This window comes from Pelophylax lessonae, assembly GCF_965119305.1.
Source record: "Pelophylax lessonae genome assembly, chromosome: 11".
NCBI classification, from domain to species: Eukaryota; Metazoa; Chordata; class Amphibia; order Anura; family Ranidae; genus Pelophylax; species Pelophylax lessonae.
In genome coordinates this window covers 165,953,478-165,970,660 of record NC_138778.1, presented here as the reverse complement: position 1 = coordinate 165,970,660, position 17,183 = coordinate 165,953,478, and the positions used below count along the sequence as shown (strand labels likewise).

Here is a 17,183-nt window from a genome sequence, read left to right as displayed (position 1 = left end):
GTTCATTTATACGGAGACTTGATTACACACAGGTGGATTCTATTTATCATCATTAGTCATTTAGGTCAACATTGGATCATTCAGAGATCCTCACTGAACTTCTGGAGAGAGTTTGCTGCACTGAAAGTAAAGGGGCTGAATAATTTTGCAAGCCCAATTTTTCAGTTTTTTATTCGTTAACAAAGTTTGAAATATCCAATAAATTTCGTTCCACTTCATGATTGTGTCCCACTTGTTGTTGATTCTTCACAAAAAATTACAGTTTTATATCTTTATGTTTGAAGCCTGAAATGTGGCAAAAGGTCGCAAAGTTTAAGGGGGCCGAATACTTTCACAAGGCACTGTAATAGGACAACATGTCTTCCAAAGATCCAGAAGGCTTCAGCAAGGGTTAAATCTATTCAGCTTCACTGTCTTTGAAGTCACCAATTTGGAACTGGTATGAGGCCCTTTCCTAATGGTGTTGGCCAATTTACATAGTTAGCCCCTAGATTTTGTGCTGCCCTTTTAGGCAGGTGGTAGCCAAAGAAAAGACTAGCCAAGATTAATCACAGTATAAGAAAAACTCTAGGTTTTCTTCTGATTTGTCTAAAATGTCCTGTTAGGCAGACACAGGCTGTGTGGCATCTATTGAGGGAACTATAGTAAAATGACTGACTGTGTATTTTATCTTTTCTTGGTAGGCTGCCTAGAAATCACTCCTCGTTCTGTCTTGAGCATGATGTTCATCTAGATGCCCTCCAACAGAAGCTCAAAAGCCTGGAGGAAGACAACCAGAAGATGCGTAATGAGGTAAGCTCAGTTTAATCCACAAGTATCATAAATGCGTATGGTCTAAGCCAGTGGTCTCCAAACTGCAGCCCTTTGCTAGCTTTTATCCGGCCCTTGGGGCACTATTCCTCTCAATAATATGATGCATTATTTCTCCCACGGACACCTACTGTGGGGCATATTTCCTGCCACTGACTCCCAATGATGGGGTACTATTCCTTTCATTGACACAAATGTGGGGTACTATTTCTCTTGCCAATATCAGTAATGGGGTAATATTCCTCCTCCTATTTACCACTAACCCTGAGGCCATGTTTATTCTCACTGATGCTGGGCCCTAGACATTTTCTATCCCCACTAGCCACAATCCGGCAGGAACTGTAAACTGGCCCTTTGTTTAAAAAGTTTGGAGACCCGTGATCCACTTACAGTTGTCTACTTCTTTATTGACAGGCCAGCCACATCCTTGATAGAACTAATGACTATGAAGACCAGGAGAGTTCACTAATGCTGGACTGCGTAGAACAGTTCTGTAAGTTAATATCCAAATCTGTTGATCTTCTGAGACAGTCGAAGGAATTTGTTGCCAACCTGATTCAAAATGAAACCTGAGCCACAAGTTTTTTTTTTAGTTGTTACTACAATTGAGAAAAGTTAACACCTCTGTCGGGTGCTTATTGCTGTCAGTACACGAAGGAGTATTTTTCTCACATTTTTTTTTTTTCTAAACACAAAAAATAAACAGGGTGTAAGAGGAAATCTTTTTAAAAAGGACCCAGAAAGCAATAAAAAAAAAAACAAGGGTCTGACCTTTCACTGTGCCATGCAGAACCAAAAACAAAACAGTTTTTTGGATTACTTTAAAGCGAACCTGTGCATTGCCCATGCAAAGCAATGTAACAAGTTCACTTAAAGTGTTACTAAATCTACAACCGTAAAATCAGTCTTTATGCAGTAAAGCATGCTTGGTATACTCACTGTGAAACCTAAGGGGGTTAATCCTTCACATTGTGTAAAAAGGCTGTTTGATCCTGTCTTCTCTGATCCTTCCCTTCTTCCATTGTCCCCTAACCATTTCCTTATAAGACAGAGCCTTTGGAGTCACTCTGTACATGCTCAGTTTGGTGTGCAATGCTAAAGGGTTATTTATTTATTGGGAGGGCGCATGTGATTAGCACAGGGCCAATCAGCACTGTCCAGACAGAGGGTCAGGGCACCTGCAGCCTCATAGGAGAGTCAAAGTAGAATGAAAACTCCTCCTCCAAGCTTTAACCAGCCACTGATAGAAGTCACAAGACTGCAGTATACTGCTGATGAGAAAAGGTATTTTGCAGTTTATATTTACTAAAATAATTGCATTGCCATGTTCTGTGTACAATGGGAGACCAGATATAGTGGTCCTGGGTTTAGTAACACTTTAACTGTGGCTCCCCAAGTTCAAAAATGGCAGAGAAAGGAGTAACACCACTCCAGGTGAGAGTGAATGGCTCCCAGGAAATAGTATGCAGGTCCAGTCCGTGGTCCGGTCAATATATCAAATAAGAAAAGAGTGACCACACTTCCAAATCCTAGGAGATCTTTAATGTTGTGAAATATCCAACAAAGAAAATCAAGGAGACTTCATGACACACATCAAAGGAGCATAGTTGACATGTTTCGCAAAATGAATCGCTTAATCATAACCTGGTAGCACTCTTGATTTTGGATCTTTTGTTGCTCATTTTTTGATGGACCTGGAGTACATCACCTCTCCCCAGGTTCACATCACTTCTCTGATACATGAGGCACTGGAAATAAAGCCCTTACAGGGATTTCAGTTTTAACTGATATGACAAGCTGAGGAGAAGTGGCTACACTGCTCTATTTTTTAAATTTGCTACATGTTTGAGTGCTATAGCCTGTTGGGGGAATTTATCAAAACTACAGTAGACAGTCTTGAGCAACCAATCAACATCTTTGTTCAGTTAAGCTTTGAAAGTGAAATATAGAAGCTGATTGGTTGCCATGTACAGCTTCTCCAGACTCCAGCTGCTTCAGTTTTAAAAAAAATTGTCCTTTTGTGTTCTGAATGGGTTATTTTTCTGAAATGACATTGGATTTATGGCTTGCGGTGAAATTAGAGCAACCTGTTTTTCTATTAGACAATATGTATTTTTTTTTTTTTTAGCGGAGGTCAGTAAGCAGATGGCACTGCTGGCAGAGGAATTGGCACGTAGGGGAGAAGATGCAGCCCGACAGCAAGAAGAGATCAGCCAGCTTCTTGCACAGATTGTTCACCTGCAGCAAAAGTGTCGCACCGTGAGTTTTTTTTCTTTGTGACGGATCTTTTATTGTAACAATGTTTAAGTGCTGCACAAATGTTTCTTTCCAAAAGCTTTATTGGAAAAAAATTGAACAAAAGTAAACAGGCATTGGCATTACATTACGAGTATCAAACAACGTAAGGTGCCACAATTGCCCAGCCAGGAACCTAGTGGTGTACAGAAAATCTCACATATGCAGATAATAGATGTCAAACCACAAAAAAAAAAAAACACTGTATCCAGTAGTACTCATTGACAACAGTAACTGACTATACGTGTAACAAATATAAAGAGATCATTACAAGAATAAAACCATGTTGGTGATGTTGAAGAAACCAAGCATGAGAGGATAATGGTCTGACTGATATTACAGTGTACGGGGAAGGTCAGCATTACCTGGTATGGGGAAGGTCAGCGGACCCCTGATAGATGGGGAAGATGAAAAATCAGCGAGGTGGTAGCATTTTGGTCTGAGAGAAACTGCAGATAGGTTAAAACTGGATCATGTATGTAGGCCGGTGGGTTATGACTCCCTAATATTAAGACACATTAGGAAGTTATATAGTACAGGATATTGGGGGGGGGGATAGGTGTGTGTGTGTGGGGGGGGGGGGGGAGAAGGGATAAGGGACCCTTTTCTCCCCCACAACAGATGATAATGTGCCATTACACTGGGTTAAGTCAACAATTGTATATATTCATCAGAAGTCCCAAAGTGGTACCAACAAGACCATGTTTTCCTAAATTGCAATGGTGTCGCTCTAACTTGATGTAGTGAGTCTTTATTTCTAATGTAAAAACAGTTGACTTAACTGTACAGATTTTTAAGGCAGAAAAGTCATCGACTATTGTAATTTCTGCTCTGAAAGTATATTACATTTTTCTTAGAACTCCACAGAGAATGAAGAACTTCAGCAACATCTAGCTGCTGTGAAGGAAAGGGAACACTTGCTGAAAACTGAGGTAGGATTGAAAACTTGGCACATGCGGATCACTTTAGGAGGCTTACACTTTTGGCAGTGGATTAAATCCTGTTCCTGAACTTCCCATTTCTGATATGCATTAGCTGGGACCCTAATCTAAATCTCCAGTGCCAAACATGTGGCTATTTTTACTTATTGCCTGCCACTTGGGCTTCAGCAGTTGGTTGGATGGGGAGCATTGGTTTTTAGGGGCTGTAATAGCAGCGATCACTAGCTGTTCATACAGCAAGCCCCAGTCTCTGGCCATCTATTCTAGTATGACTGCAGCCCAAATGGCTTTCTGTAGAATTACCTCTTCTGAATCTTATATGGGCCCTTTTTGGACATGTTAGTGGCATCAGTTGGGGCCCCTGTATCTATCAGTATCAATTGGGGCCCCTGTATCTATCAGTATCAGTTGGGGCCCCTGTATCTATCAGTATCAGTTGGGGCCACTGGATTTAGAGCAGCACTGGTCTAAATAAAGTCACTCTTAAGAAATCAAAGGTTTATGTCCAAATTCTGTCTCGGTGTGTTTTATGCAGTAAAGAAAATTAAATGTGAAGTAGGAGTAGAATGATTGTACCAATCTGTACTACTCTAGTGTAACTGTAATTGTAACTGTAGAGCCATGCTGGCTATAGATGGGTTAATGTCTCACTAGTTTACCAGGTAGTGAAATATCTGCCCATCTTCCATTACATTGCCATGTTGCAATCATTTTTAAACTTTGAGAATGCTTAGAATTGTACCGGTCTTAAACCATACAATAGTGAAAACCATACAGCCCAATAATAACTAAGCGATTAGTTGCTTTGCCTTAAAATTACTGGATCGTGCATCACTATCTTAAAGCATTTTTTGCATTTTGTTTGGGGCTCTTGCGTTTAAATAACAAAACTTGGTGGTCAGCTTAATTTTGTGGACCTCTTTTTTTTTTTTAGCTTCAAGACCTTCTGGAAAAGCACAGGGAATGTCAGGAGATGCTGAATGAGGCACAGGATGAGCTGAAGAACCAAAGGAACAGAAGCCTCCCCAATAGCAGTATCAGCAGATACAGCACACTGAACATTTTCCCTTTGGTAAGTAGCAGAGATTGAGCACTCAGTGGGGTTATGGACCATTGATGCATCATATTCCTGTGGAGTCATGTCTATAGCATTGTAGCCTTATTGTGTCTTTTCTATCCACAGGATTCCTTAGCAGCAGAGATTGAAGGAACAATGAGAAAAGGGATTGATGCATCTTTAGAACTAAAGTAAGTTACAGAATACTAATCAACACCTTTTCAGTTGCGTGCCTCCAGAATCTGGATAGATACATTTGAAGCTCCATCTCTAATTTACCAAAATATGCCCATATTTGGGCATACACATGTCACCTTTAGGTCCTCACCCTTCTAGAGCCACGCATTTTGGATTGTCCTTCTAAAAGAGGTTTACTCGTGGGTTGTGCTGTCTGCAGGCAGATAGTGGTATCAAGCTTATCCATCTTACAAAGTGTTAGGATTGAGCTGGTAAAAAAAGGATAGCGGAAATTTAAGTACAGTAAACTCCCCTCCATCGCGGGGGTTACATTCCGGACCCACCCGCAAAACGTGAAAATCTGCGAAATAGAAAAACCCTATTAAAATACACTGTAGGCATGTATTTTTTTACTGTCACTGTACGTGTAAAAGCATTTTGAGGTCTCTAAACACACTTTTAAAACAATAGAAACTCATTTACACACATAAAAGATACTGAGAGACATAGCAAGAGCTATGGAAAACACAAAAATATTTAATTTTGAATGATTTATATAGTAAAATAACATTACAGAAAAAAACGCAATATACTGGGACCGCAAAAACTGAACCTCGATGGAGCGGGAGTTTACTGTAGAGGTAAAGCAGTTAAAAAGATTTATTAGGGTGGGTAAAAGGTAGGGTACGTTTGTTTGTTTAATGTGGTTAGGACAATATTTTTTGGAAAGCTGTGGAAGTCTGATACATTGTGTATTTGCTGCACCTCACACAGGAGCTACAAGCGAGTTTTTGAGACCGTGAAAGCTGCCAACCAAGTGGTAAGGTCCCGTGGTCCTTCTCAGCGGCCATCTGCTGCTCCAAGCCGTGTGGGTACTCCTCCAATGAGCTTCTGTGAATCAGAGAATTCCAGCATGATGCAACTAGAAGAGGAGACTTTGCTTCCAGAAGGAGGGAATGAATCTTCTGTGTAAGTTTCAGTTACAAAAACATTCCCACAGTGTTTTGTAGCCCAACTGGAACATTGTATAATACCATGTAATTGTTTTCATCTTTGCAATTTACGGCCTTTCTGAAATGTTTATTTGCCACATGCAGTTCGGGAGAGAAGAAGTTGGGAACACCCGGTACTCCTGGAGGACAAGATCTGGCCGCTGCCCTTCAGAGACTTCGCGCTCAACAAGAATCTGATTCTTCAGATCTGTTTATGGAGAGGGAAAACAAGTTGCAGTGTGTTGGAGAGGTCTCCAGTGGATTCCTTACACCCAATGAGAGCGTCCTTTCCACTGGTACCAATTATTCCACTGGTACCAATTATTCTGGCATTTCTGAGGCCAGTGGCAGCTCTAGTCTATCTATGGGATCAAGATGCTACCTACCTGAGAAGCTTCAAATTGTCAAACCACTGGAAGGTTAGTACATGGCTCGATCCCTGAAGAACAGAAAGATGCTTACTTTTTTTTTTTGCATCCTACCGAACCTTAAAAGAAAAAACATAATCCTGTTTTTAATTTTTAATTAGGAAACAGTGGTTGATGTCTATATACTGTTGCTTATTAGTAATCCACACCATGATTTTACTAGTTATTTTCTTAATCCTTTTCACATCAGGACACATTTGACTGTCTGGGAAAAAAAAGTTATATTCCAATTTTATGGAAATTCAATCCCCTGTAGGAGAACTTTGTTACAAAGATTTTAGCACACTATATTACATACTTTTCTCATTTTCGTTACTTTGGCATTACTGTGTCCTATATCACAATACCTACTAACGGATAGTGCCCAAATCAAAGGCAGATCCTATCAGGCCTTTCTCAGGGCAGAATGTGCTGGAGAAGATCCTTCTTTTCCTATGATGGTGTGGTAGTGCCATCCACTAATTCACTAAGTGGGCAAGCTTGTAAGGTGTGTGACAGATACAGTATGTAGGCATGCCTCTCTATATTATGTATGTCCATGGCAACCTTCTACCTCCTTTTCCAGGTTCAGCAACCCTCCTGCACTGGCAGCAGCTAGCAAAGCCAAATTTAGGTGGCATCCTGGATCCCAGGCCAGGCGTTCTCACCAAAGACTTTCAGGAGCTCGACATTGATGTAGAGGATGTCTACAACCTCAATGACTTTGAGGAAGATGAGCCAATTTCCTTCCAAGCCACGGTGACTTCCACTCCTACCAAAAAAAGGAATATGCACAGCAGTGAGTAACCGATTGAAATCACTTTTAAAGAAATTGTAATGCTTGATTTTTATTTATTTTTTTAAAACAAACATGTCATACTCAGCTGCTCTGTGCAAGGGTTTTGCACAAAGAAGCCCTGATCCTCCTCTTCCTGGCTCCTTCATAGGAAGCTGCTTCCCATTGGGCTCACCATAGGAAGCTGTTTCCCATGGGGGCACTCGTGCATGTTCGATTCAGAGCCGGGTTGCTTGTGTTTATTCAGACACACAACCCGACTTAGCCCCTCCCCCCCCACTCCACTCCACTCACGGGTTTTGATTGACCACAGCAGAAGCCAATGGCTCCCACAGCACTCAGCCAAGCCTGTGAGAGCTGGGAGAGGGGAGAAGAGCTGCTGCAAACATGCACAGCGCTGGGTCGAGATCAGGTTCCGGTGAGTATTTAGGGGTACTGGGGGGAAAACCGCTATTAAAAGATTTTTTTTACCTTAATGCAGATTACATTAAGATCAAAAACCTTTTGCCTTTAGAACCACTTTAAACTCAAGAAGAATTTTTGAGGCCCAAAATAAACTTGTCTTCAGACTGATGGCCATAAGCTGTCATTACTTATATGCAAGCATTTTTTTTTTCTATAAGTAATTTGTTGGACAGATATTTAAAATCTGTTATTGTGGTTATTTCTATGCAATCTCAAGTCTACCTTTTCACCTGTAGATGTCACAATCCATTGTGTCTCCTCTAGCACTTTTTGTTGTCTAACTTCTCTGGGACATGTCTGTCATATTCCATGTCTGTAATAAGTAGCTTCCTTGTGTGTTTCAGTGTTCACTTCCAATAACAACCTCCCCCAGACACCATCTACGTTCACCATAACCACATGTCGCACCCCGCACTCTCTGCAGGACATTACAATGGTTACTTCCAGGTAGGTTTCCTCCCTCATGTTATGTTGTGTATTTATGTCTGCTTGTTTTATCACGGGTATGCATTTACCCCTTGTGTACATGTCTCTTTAATAGCGGACTTCTATAACACACAAGTGGACTCCATCCACACCCACCTTATTGGTTAAGGGGTTGGGGTTAGCATTGAAACCTAGTCAAACTTGTCATGCTTTACATATATCACTCACTTTGCCCTGCTGTACCCTTGGATGCTAGGATCCGTTATTTGCCCTGCCATCTGCTTTGTTGTGCTCTGTTGTGATCCCCTAGTGTTTTGGCAATTTTACTTGTATGTCAAATGGCTGATTAAATCATTTGCAGGTCTCCGGTGCATCTAAACCCATGAACAAAAACATAACGTATTGCAGCTTACCAGTCCTTCGATATGGTGGCTGCATTTTTTCAGGCTTTTTGGTTTTTTTTTTACCTGGTGTCCCTGCAAATATCACACTTCCTGGCCCTAGGTGGCTACAATCACCTTTCCATTCCTCTCATCTGTGGGATCCATAGTTGTCCCACTAGGCTGCTCTTCTGCTTTAGACTACATATAGGATTTCTTTTATTCACCTTCATTAGAATGGGGTGGGGGACGGAAATAGTACTGTAAAGAAGGCAGATTGACAAGCAGAGATTATTTTTGTGCGTTTAGTTCACATGAAGTGACAAGAACATTGCATTTCTGGTAAGATCAATGGGTATTTTCTAAAATATGCTAACTTTTAAAAAATTTAAACGAATGCACTCTTCCCACCTGAGGACTGGTAACCTGCAGTATATTACATTTTTGGTTTTGGGTTTAGTCCGTCAATTGGGAAAGCCAGTGAAGGCATTCCCAACATCCTTCTAGATCTTCACTTTCATGGCTTCCTGATCTCCTGCAGAGATAAGCAAGAAGCAATGACAGTAAGAGGATTTTCAGGGATGTCTTTGTATGAAAATAACCCCCCCCCCCCACCACACACACACACACACACATTCAGGATTTCCTTTTGCATATACACAGCTAACAGCTACTGCTGTGCATTTCTGGACTATAGATCTCCAATTTTAGCAAATTAAAACTATATCATTTGTAGTTTATTTTTAGCACAAAGGCACTCTTATTCTTCAAATATATTGCCTTTATTATTAAGCAGTATTAAAGTATTTAACTATTATTTATATTCAGATTTAGGTTATCATCCCCAATATTTTTTTTTCCTTTAATGTACAATGCAAAGATGATCAATCCACCTACTGTCAGTTTTAGGTGGAGTCGGTCACCTTTCTTAGTTCATAATACTATAAAACCCTGGCAGACAGCCCTGCTCTCGATGATTCTACCCTCTTTCCCTCCACATGCAGGCTGTGGCTGTCACTAATATTCCTGCTGTTTGACTCGAGCTAAAAATAAATAAATAGAATCAGTCGGCCCTGCTGACATTTTTGCAAATAATTAATTCTGCTTATGTTATATTTTTTACCACCATTTTTCCAGGTTTATGGCCATATTAGTACAACCTCTGATATGGTATTGGATTAATTTTGCTATTTATTACAGTAGATTAAAAGGCTAAACCATAAACCCAACTGTACATGAGCTCCTCTGTGTAATATAGAAGGCCAACAACAGAGCTGAATTACATAGAGTGGGGACTTCACCCGCTGGGGCCCACTGCTGTAGTCTGGGCAGCAGGCAAGAAATTTCCAATAACCGCACAAAGCTGGATCTATGTGATCATGTGACCACATAGAAACGGGACCAGAAATGCTTTGTCCTTGTCACTCTCTGTGAGATGAACTGCAAGCAAAATCTGTTTTATCTTTCTACTGTAATCTACTAATCTCCCCACTCTCCATGTAATGAAGATGAACAAAGCAGATGTGTTTGGAGTTCAGCCTGTGTAAAAACCTTGGCTCCCTCCATAGATACAATAGAAGAGTTAGCATAGCTGCCCTAGGTCAGGAAGTGTGTTACTGGCAGGATTTCCAAGTGAAAATAAAGAAGCAAAACTTGTAAGCTTACATATGTTAAATTTTTATGGTTGAGATACTGTATGCTTTAATTGCTTTCCTGGCGGTTCACGGTTTTCATCTCTCCACTCCGCCACATGCACTTTGCTTCCTGCCTACCCACTCATGTGTCCATTTTCCATCCTCATGCTTCTAGGCACTTCAAGTCCTGGTGGAAGCGCCTTTTCCAGTGTTTGACTATCTGAGAGGCGTCTGAGCGCAGGGTCAGACTCCACAACAAGGCCACAGGTAGCCAGCAGTGACCTTCACATTTCTTTTAGGACACTCAGTGACCACTAAGGGTAGGAACAGTATCCATTAGTCACTGGATTCTGAATTGAAGCCTCGTTCACATGGTCGATTAGGGCTATACAGCGCCAAGAATCAGCGTTTGCCTGCGTTGGTGATCACAGGTGTGTTCGATCAGCTGAGGCCAGGAAACTTGTACAGATCATAAATTGGCTGACAAGCGTTGCAGCTGTATGCATGTAATGGCACATACAATTAGGTACATATGGTTAGAGACTGATGAAACGTCTTGAATGCAGACAGTTTTCACCCAGACCCACTTGTCTGTCCCTAACCACATGTATCTGCTCGAGTTATGCGCGCAGCTGTGGCGCTTTTCAGCTTATCATTGATTTGTACAGGATTTCTGGCTGCCACTTGTCGCACACACACACACACCTGATCACCGGCATAGAGAAACACTAATTCTTGGCACTGTGCAGCTGTAATCAGCGATAAAGAGAAAGGACATACTGCCACCTTGTGTACAGTCTGTATATTACAAGTCTGCTTATTCAGCTGACTAGGTGGCTTGCCTGTTATCATATATCTATATTTCAAAGTCCAGTTTAAATATATTGGAAATGAAGAACACAGAAAAGTGCAAACTAATATTTTCCTAATTGGAATGTAATTTTTGTTAGAAGTGTTCTGTCCATTTATAATTCACTATCAGGTTTTTCATGCCTTATTATCCATGAACAGTATATTGATAATTTTGTATTGTTTCCTGATTAGTTTTTACAGAGTTTATCCTTGTAGATCTAACAATATAATATTTAAGTACGTTTCATGAGTTCTTTGACACTTGAAGGGGCCATTGTGTGCCTTGATAACCTCACAGTTTTATAGAAAACTGATATGGCAAACCTTAGTGTCTTAGCCTAATTCAAATCTGCCCATTTAAATTCAGGCTTATATCCAGGACTAACAGGCACGCTGTTTTAGCTGGTGAGGTCTTTGGTCACTGAGTTGTCCTAAGGTTACTGCAGACATCTATTACCTATTGTCAGGGTTCAAATACTGCACCAGATTTGCCAAATGTGACTTTATAAACAGATGACTTCTGGTCCATTCTCTATTTTCAAAAGAGTTCTCCACCCACATTTGAATTTCTGCTGCTAGCAGATGTGTTATCCACTAAAACTGATGCAAGTCTCTTCTTGAAAGACCTATCCATAGTATGCCTAGCTCTTTTTGTCCTGGATGTCCTAGCTGCATGTCAGCTGCGACATCCAGTAACAAACAAAGAGAATAGAAATGATAATATGTCAACAATATTAGGATGCTAATTGAAACAACATAGCTACCTGACAACTGTGTAAAGTTTCTATTGGCCACAGTAAATACTATAGAACTCTGTACAGGCATACAAGGTAGATAATAACTGATTATCTCTCTGCACTTTCTTTAATATATTTGAAGAGGCAAGCAGGGTGCTCGGTTAAAATAATCGGTGTGACTCTACCAAGGTCATTAAAACCCTAACCAAAAAAAAAATGTATTTTACATTGTATAGAGAATTGGACTAGATGTCTTTACGTCAGTAAAGTCACAGGCCTGTGCAATTTACCTGAGCCCTGATCTGTAGTGACAAAAAAGTCTCTCTCTCTCTCTCTTTTTAATGCCTAACCGCTTCCATGGGTTCTTGCATGTGCTAACTCAACAACCTGTCTTCATTAACCTCTTATTTTCTCTAAGAAAGCGTTGCCATTTATTCAACAGTCTCACAATGAATTCAGTATAAGTATAGTATAAAAAAAAACAGAGGTGTAAGAGATGCAAGTGTCCTCATTGGAAGATTTAGCCTCATCTGTTCTGGTAACAGTTCATAAATTTGGGATTTTCCTGCATTTTTATTATGGTCACATACCTTTCATGAAAAAATGTCAGTTGTAAAATTCTTCATATAACTCCTTGTCATGGCACAAGCTGTTACACTAAATTGCATACATTTAAAATGAATAAGATGTCAATAAATACAACATTCTTGCACAGTGTGTGTGCACTGTGCATGCTTTGTAGCAATGATTGAAGTACATAAAGTAAACCAGTCAGGTCAGTGAAGGGGCAAACAAATCTACCCCACCCTATTCTAGGCACCTTTCAGGTCTTATACTAAAATGTAATGCTTCCGATCCCTGCTTCAGCCCCATTAAAAATTCTGGTATGCGCAGATAGGAGATGATTGAGAAGGAAACAGATCTACTTCTATGAATACTCATGAAATGGTAAATACTAAACCATTGTGTAGACCAGGCATGTCGAACATGTGGCCCCGGGGCCGCATGCGGCCTGGAACCGCAGGCAATGTGGCCCACTGCCCCCTGACTTTTTTTTTCTTTTTTGCTGGGGAGGAAGGAAGTCGAGTCGGGAGCACGGCCACAGCGGATTCCAACTAACTGTAGGCAGAGGCTGTCTCAGAGGGGATCATCCACTAGTTGTATTAAATTAGTGTTGGGGGGGGGGGGAGCAGCAGCGCGGGAAGGGGACAGCGGCGTTTTATTACTTATATACCTTAACTATAGTATATATTTTATATGCGGCCCGAGAAAATTTCTCTACACTCAATGTGGCCCAGAGAAGCCAAAAGGTTGGACACCCATGGTGTAGACCATTGAATAACTTTCTAACTGTGCCATTGGCATACAATGTCTGCATTTAGTGCTTATGCTTTGTTGGTATTCATCGGATTTAATGCTAGGAGCATGCCCATTTTTAGCAGATATTTAGGAAATAAAAGCTGGATTAATGTAGCTGCTTCTCCACTGATTTGTTTCCCTGATAGAGCCCTTGGAAAAAATACCCAATACTTCCGGGTATAAGGGGAGCAAGTGATCTTCTCCCATACCTGTCAGTGCAATGTTTGTGCTTCTACAGCTACATGGAGGCAGATTATTAGCCTTTTTAAAGCTGTGGCACAGACCAACACTGACCTCTTATGCAAGGCTATCCCTTCTAGGCTCCAGTAAGTGAACAGGGGAGTACAGAGAAGGTAAGATTCACTTGCTTTAATGGACAAAGTGACAGATTCACTTTAACCACTTCAGCTCTACCCCCAGGTTCTACCCCCTTCCTTACCAGTCCATTTTTTGCGAAACTGCGCGATCATGCAACACTGTACCCAAAAAAAAAAAAATTGATGTCCCTTTTTTTTCTCCCCACAAATAGAGCTTTTTTTGGTGGTATATGATCGCCCCTGCGATTTTTTATTTTTTGCGCTGTAAACCAAAAAAGCGTCAATTTAAAAAAAAAAAAAATGTTTTTTTACTTTCTGCTAAAAAACACATTCAATAATAATAAAAAAAAAATCCAATTTCTTCATCAGTATAGGCCTATATGTATTCTGATACATGTTTTTGGTAAAAAAAAAAAAAAAAATCAGTATAAGCGTATATTGATTGGTTTGCGCCTAAAGTTATAGTGTCTACAAACTGTGGGATAGATTTATGGACTAATTTTTTTTTTTTTATGTGGTTTTTACTAGTAATGGCAGTGATCAGTGATTTTTAGCGGGATTTCGATATTGCGGCAGACCAATCTGACACTTTTTGGGGACCAGTGACACCAATACAGTGATCAGTGCTAAAAAAATGCACTGTAGCTGTGTAAACGACGCTGGCAGGGAGAGGGTTAACATCAGGGGCAATCAAAGGGTTAAGTGTGCTCCTAGGGAGTGCTTTCTAACTATGGGGGTGCTTTGACTGGAGGAAAGCAGAAATCTGTGTTCCTGCTTAGCAGAAACACAAGGTCTCTGTCTTCCCCTCTCACAGAACGCCGTTCTGTCTCTCCTGTAAATGATCGGCCGGTCCCGGTGGCTATCGGACCCGCTAATTGGCTGCCGATGTGTCCAATCAGAATGGGAACAGGGCTCGAGCGGCGCACGGTCCAAAATCGATCAGAGGACGTGATACAGGTACGTGATTTTGCGCTTAAGGGCTGCCCTGCCGCAGAATATGTACGTGGGGCAGTCCTTAAGCGGTTAAAGAAGTAGTAAACTTCCATCGCTAAATTGTACCTATAGGTAGGCTTGTAATAAGCCTTACCTATAGGTAGTGTAAATATCTCCTAAACGTGTGCGCCGTTTAGGAGATATTTACTGTACATGCAGCCAATGACATCATTGGCGCATGTGCTCTGAAGGAACTTCAGCCTACGCTTTTCCTTCAGAGCCCTGGTGCTGTGAATGGCAGTTCCTGCACACATGCGCGGGAGTGATGTCAATCGCCACTCCTGTCAGTCACAGAGCCAAAGTCCGTGAACCTGGAAGCAAGACAGGTGAAGATGGAAGCGGCCTCCAGTGATGACATTGCATCGCTGGAATGCTTAGTTTTCACTTATGTTTCACATGATGTGCATACTAGCACATTATGACATTACCTTGCAGGTAAGGGAAAAAAAAAAAGTCCAGTGGTTTACAGCTGTATTAAGGCATGCCTTAGGTGCCATTTAGCACACCCTAAGCGCTATTGAAGTTTGATTAATCACTATTACTAGCTGACTCTTAAATGGTGGTACATGTAGAAAAACTGTAATGTTGCCGATATCAAATTCTAGCTTTCATTTTACTAGCCTAAGAGAAAAGAGGTAACCTCTCAATTTTTGCTTTAGTTTTTATACCAAAGGCCTTCACAAGTATAGGTAGCAGTGGTTTTATGATCAAGTGAAGAATAAGAAAAAAGGGGCCAAAACTGTTTTTATAGCATATTCCTCATCTGTTTTTCCAAAGGGAAACATATGGGAGAAGACCAATGTTTGAGAAGACCTAATTTCTTGGTGCATTAACATCTCTGTTTATGCTTTCTTCCTCAGTCTTCGTAATACAGTCCTTTCTTCATGTGGAAGCTATGAGAGCATAAGTTCCCTTAATCTAGATGCTCAAAAAGACCAAACGGTAACTGCTGCCGCTTCAATCCATGACCAGACCAGCTCTGGACGCAACACTCCCATGGGACTTGTTACCCTGCTTCAGGAACATGGTATATCTGCCAATGCTGAGCCCAGCAAGGTGACCTCAAGAGAAGATGAAAGTAGTCCTCCTGTACCAGTTGCACGCCATTCTTTTTTACCTTTGAGTTGGGGTAGGACTTTGATGAGTCTGGGTTTTGGAAGATCCCTAGTGGACGGTGCTACAGTTACAAAGACATCAGACTCTGCTCCAACCCAGAAAAACACCTTTAGCCTGAACTTGGTGGGACAGTTGCAGAGGCTTGGCTTGAATCGGGTGGCGGAAAGGGGTATTGCCTCTTCCCAGAGGACAACGGAGGACAAAAATCCCCCAAGCTAAATTCACATTGTCCAAATGCCCAACAAGGCAGCATGAAAACTTGCTAAACTTTGCACTGAGTGGACTTTCCCAGGACATGTACAGAAGATGAAGATTCCTGGAATATGAAGACCACAGACACTTTAATACCATTGCTTGCATGCTGTGTTTGAAAAAAGGGCACACACTTTGTTGTCAGACAGTTAATTAGGAAGCAGCTAAACATTTGACCCTATTCCATCCATGTTACAAGAGAGACCTCTTGTATGGTCACTATCCAGTGTATCAAGCGTTAGAATATTAATGCATTCCTATGAATATTAGGGTAACAAGATGAAACAACGTTGTTGCAGCAGACAAGTACTGACAAGTGGGTCTTTGGCCAAACCGGTTAGAAAACTGGACGGTTACTACTGTTCTTTTCTGACTAAGCAGAGATAAACTGGCAGCTCACAGATTTCTCAGTGTGCCCACTGGATGGAAACAGCATTCAGGTTCTGATTGTTCTATCCAGCTTTTCTATAAACTCAAAAACAAAAATGTAATATATTGCGGCTTCCAAGTCTGTAGATGTGGTGTCTGTATTTGATTTAGTTTTCTTACCTCCCTTTTGTAAACTGCTAATCCCCTCAGCTCCCATGTCATGAAGATGAACAAAGGCAGACATGTTTAAAGTTGACAACCATAGCTTCCTCCATAGATACAGTGGGGCAATGAGTGAAGCCAACCTGGGACACGAAGTGTGTTATTTTGCAGGATTATCAGGTAAAAATAAAGGAAAAGAAAACCAAAGCAGCCACCGCATCTAAGCTGCAATATATTACAATTTGTTTTTTTGGGTTTAGAAACCTTTTTAATAGGTAGTATGTTGCATTACGGTGCATAAGAAGATCTCGTTTTGTAAATCTTTGTTAGAAATGGGTGTCAGTTACTAAATGTAAAGTAGATGCACTCAGTGGAAATGTCACTAAAAAAGGCAGGCTTCAGCAGATCTGTGCAAATATATGTTCTGTCCTCTGCCATATGCATACGTGCATAGTTCTAGCTACTTCTGGGTTATCTCTGTAAGATGATACACTTGTCTAACATGTTCATAGGATGGCACTAAGTTGTGGCAGGGTTTTGTTTAGGATTGTCCAGACTATTGCTGCTACTGCTCACATATCTGCATATCAGGTGTTTGAGGGGACCCCATGCTGAAGACCCCGCTATTGCCAGTTTGTACAGGTAA

At 41.0% G+C, this 17,183-nt stretch overlaps 1 protein-coding gene across 2 annotated transcripts in view; it reads left to right on the top strand.

The window, feature by feature from the left end:
* Positions 1-16,723, top strand: part of LOC309567611 (trafficking kinesin-binding protein 1-like) — a 93,645-nt gene extending 76,922 nt beyond the window's left edge. For both annotated transcript variants that reach the window (XM_082273018.1, XM_082273017.1), the window contains 11 exons: positions 684-792; positions 1,225-1,303; positions 2,939-3,069; positions 3,963-4,037; positions 4,981-5,118; positions 5,230-5,294; positions 6,055-6,249; positions 6,378-6,691; positions 7,266-7,478; positions 8,285-8,387; positions 15,499-16,723. In XM_082273018.1, the coding sequence (XP_082129144.1) occupies positions 684-792; positions 1,225-1,303; positions 2,939-3,069; positions 3,963-4,037; positions 4,981-5,118; positions 5,230-5,294; positions 6,055-6,249; positions 6,378-6,691; positions 7,266-7,478; positions 8,285-8,387; positions 15,499-15,973 (1,897 nt within the window). In that variant the 3' untranslated portion in view covers positions 15,974-16,723. The remainder of the gene's footprint in view (positions 1-683; positions 793-1,224; positions 1,304-2,938; positions 3,070-3,962; positions 4,038-4,980; positions 5,119-5,229; positions 5,295-6,054; positions 6,250-6,377; positions 6,692-7,265; positions 7,479-8,284; positions 8,388-15,498) is intronic.
* The last annotated feature ends 460 nt before the right edge of the window (positions 16,724-17,183 follow it).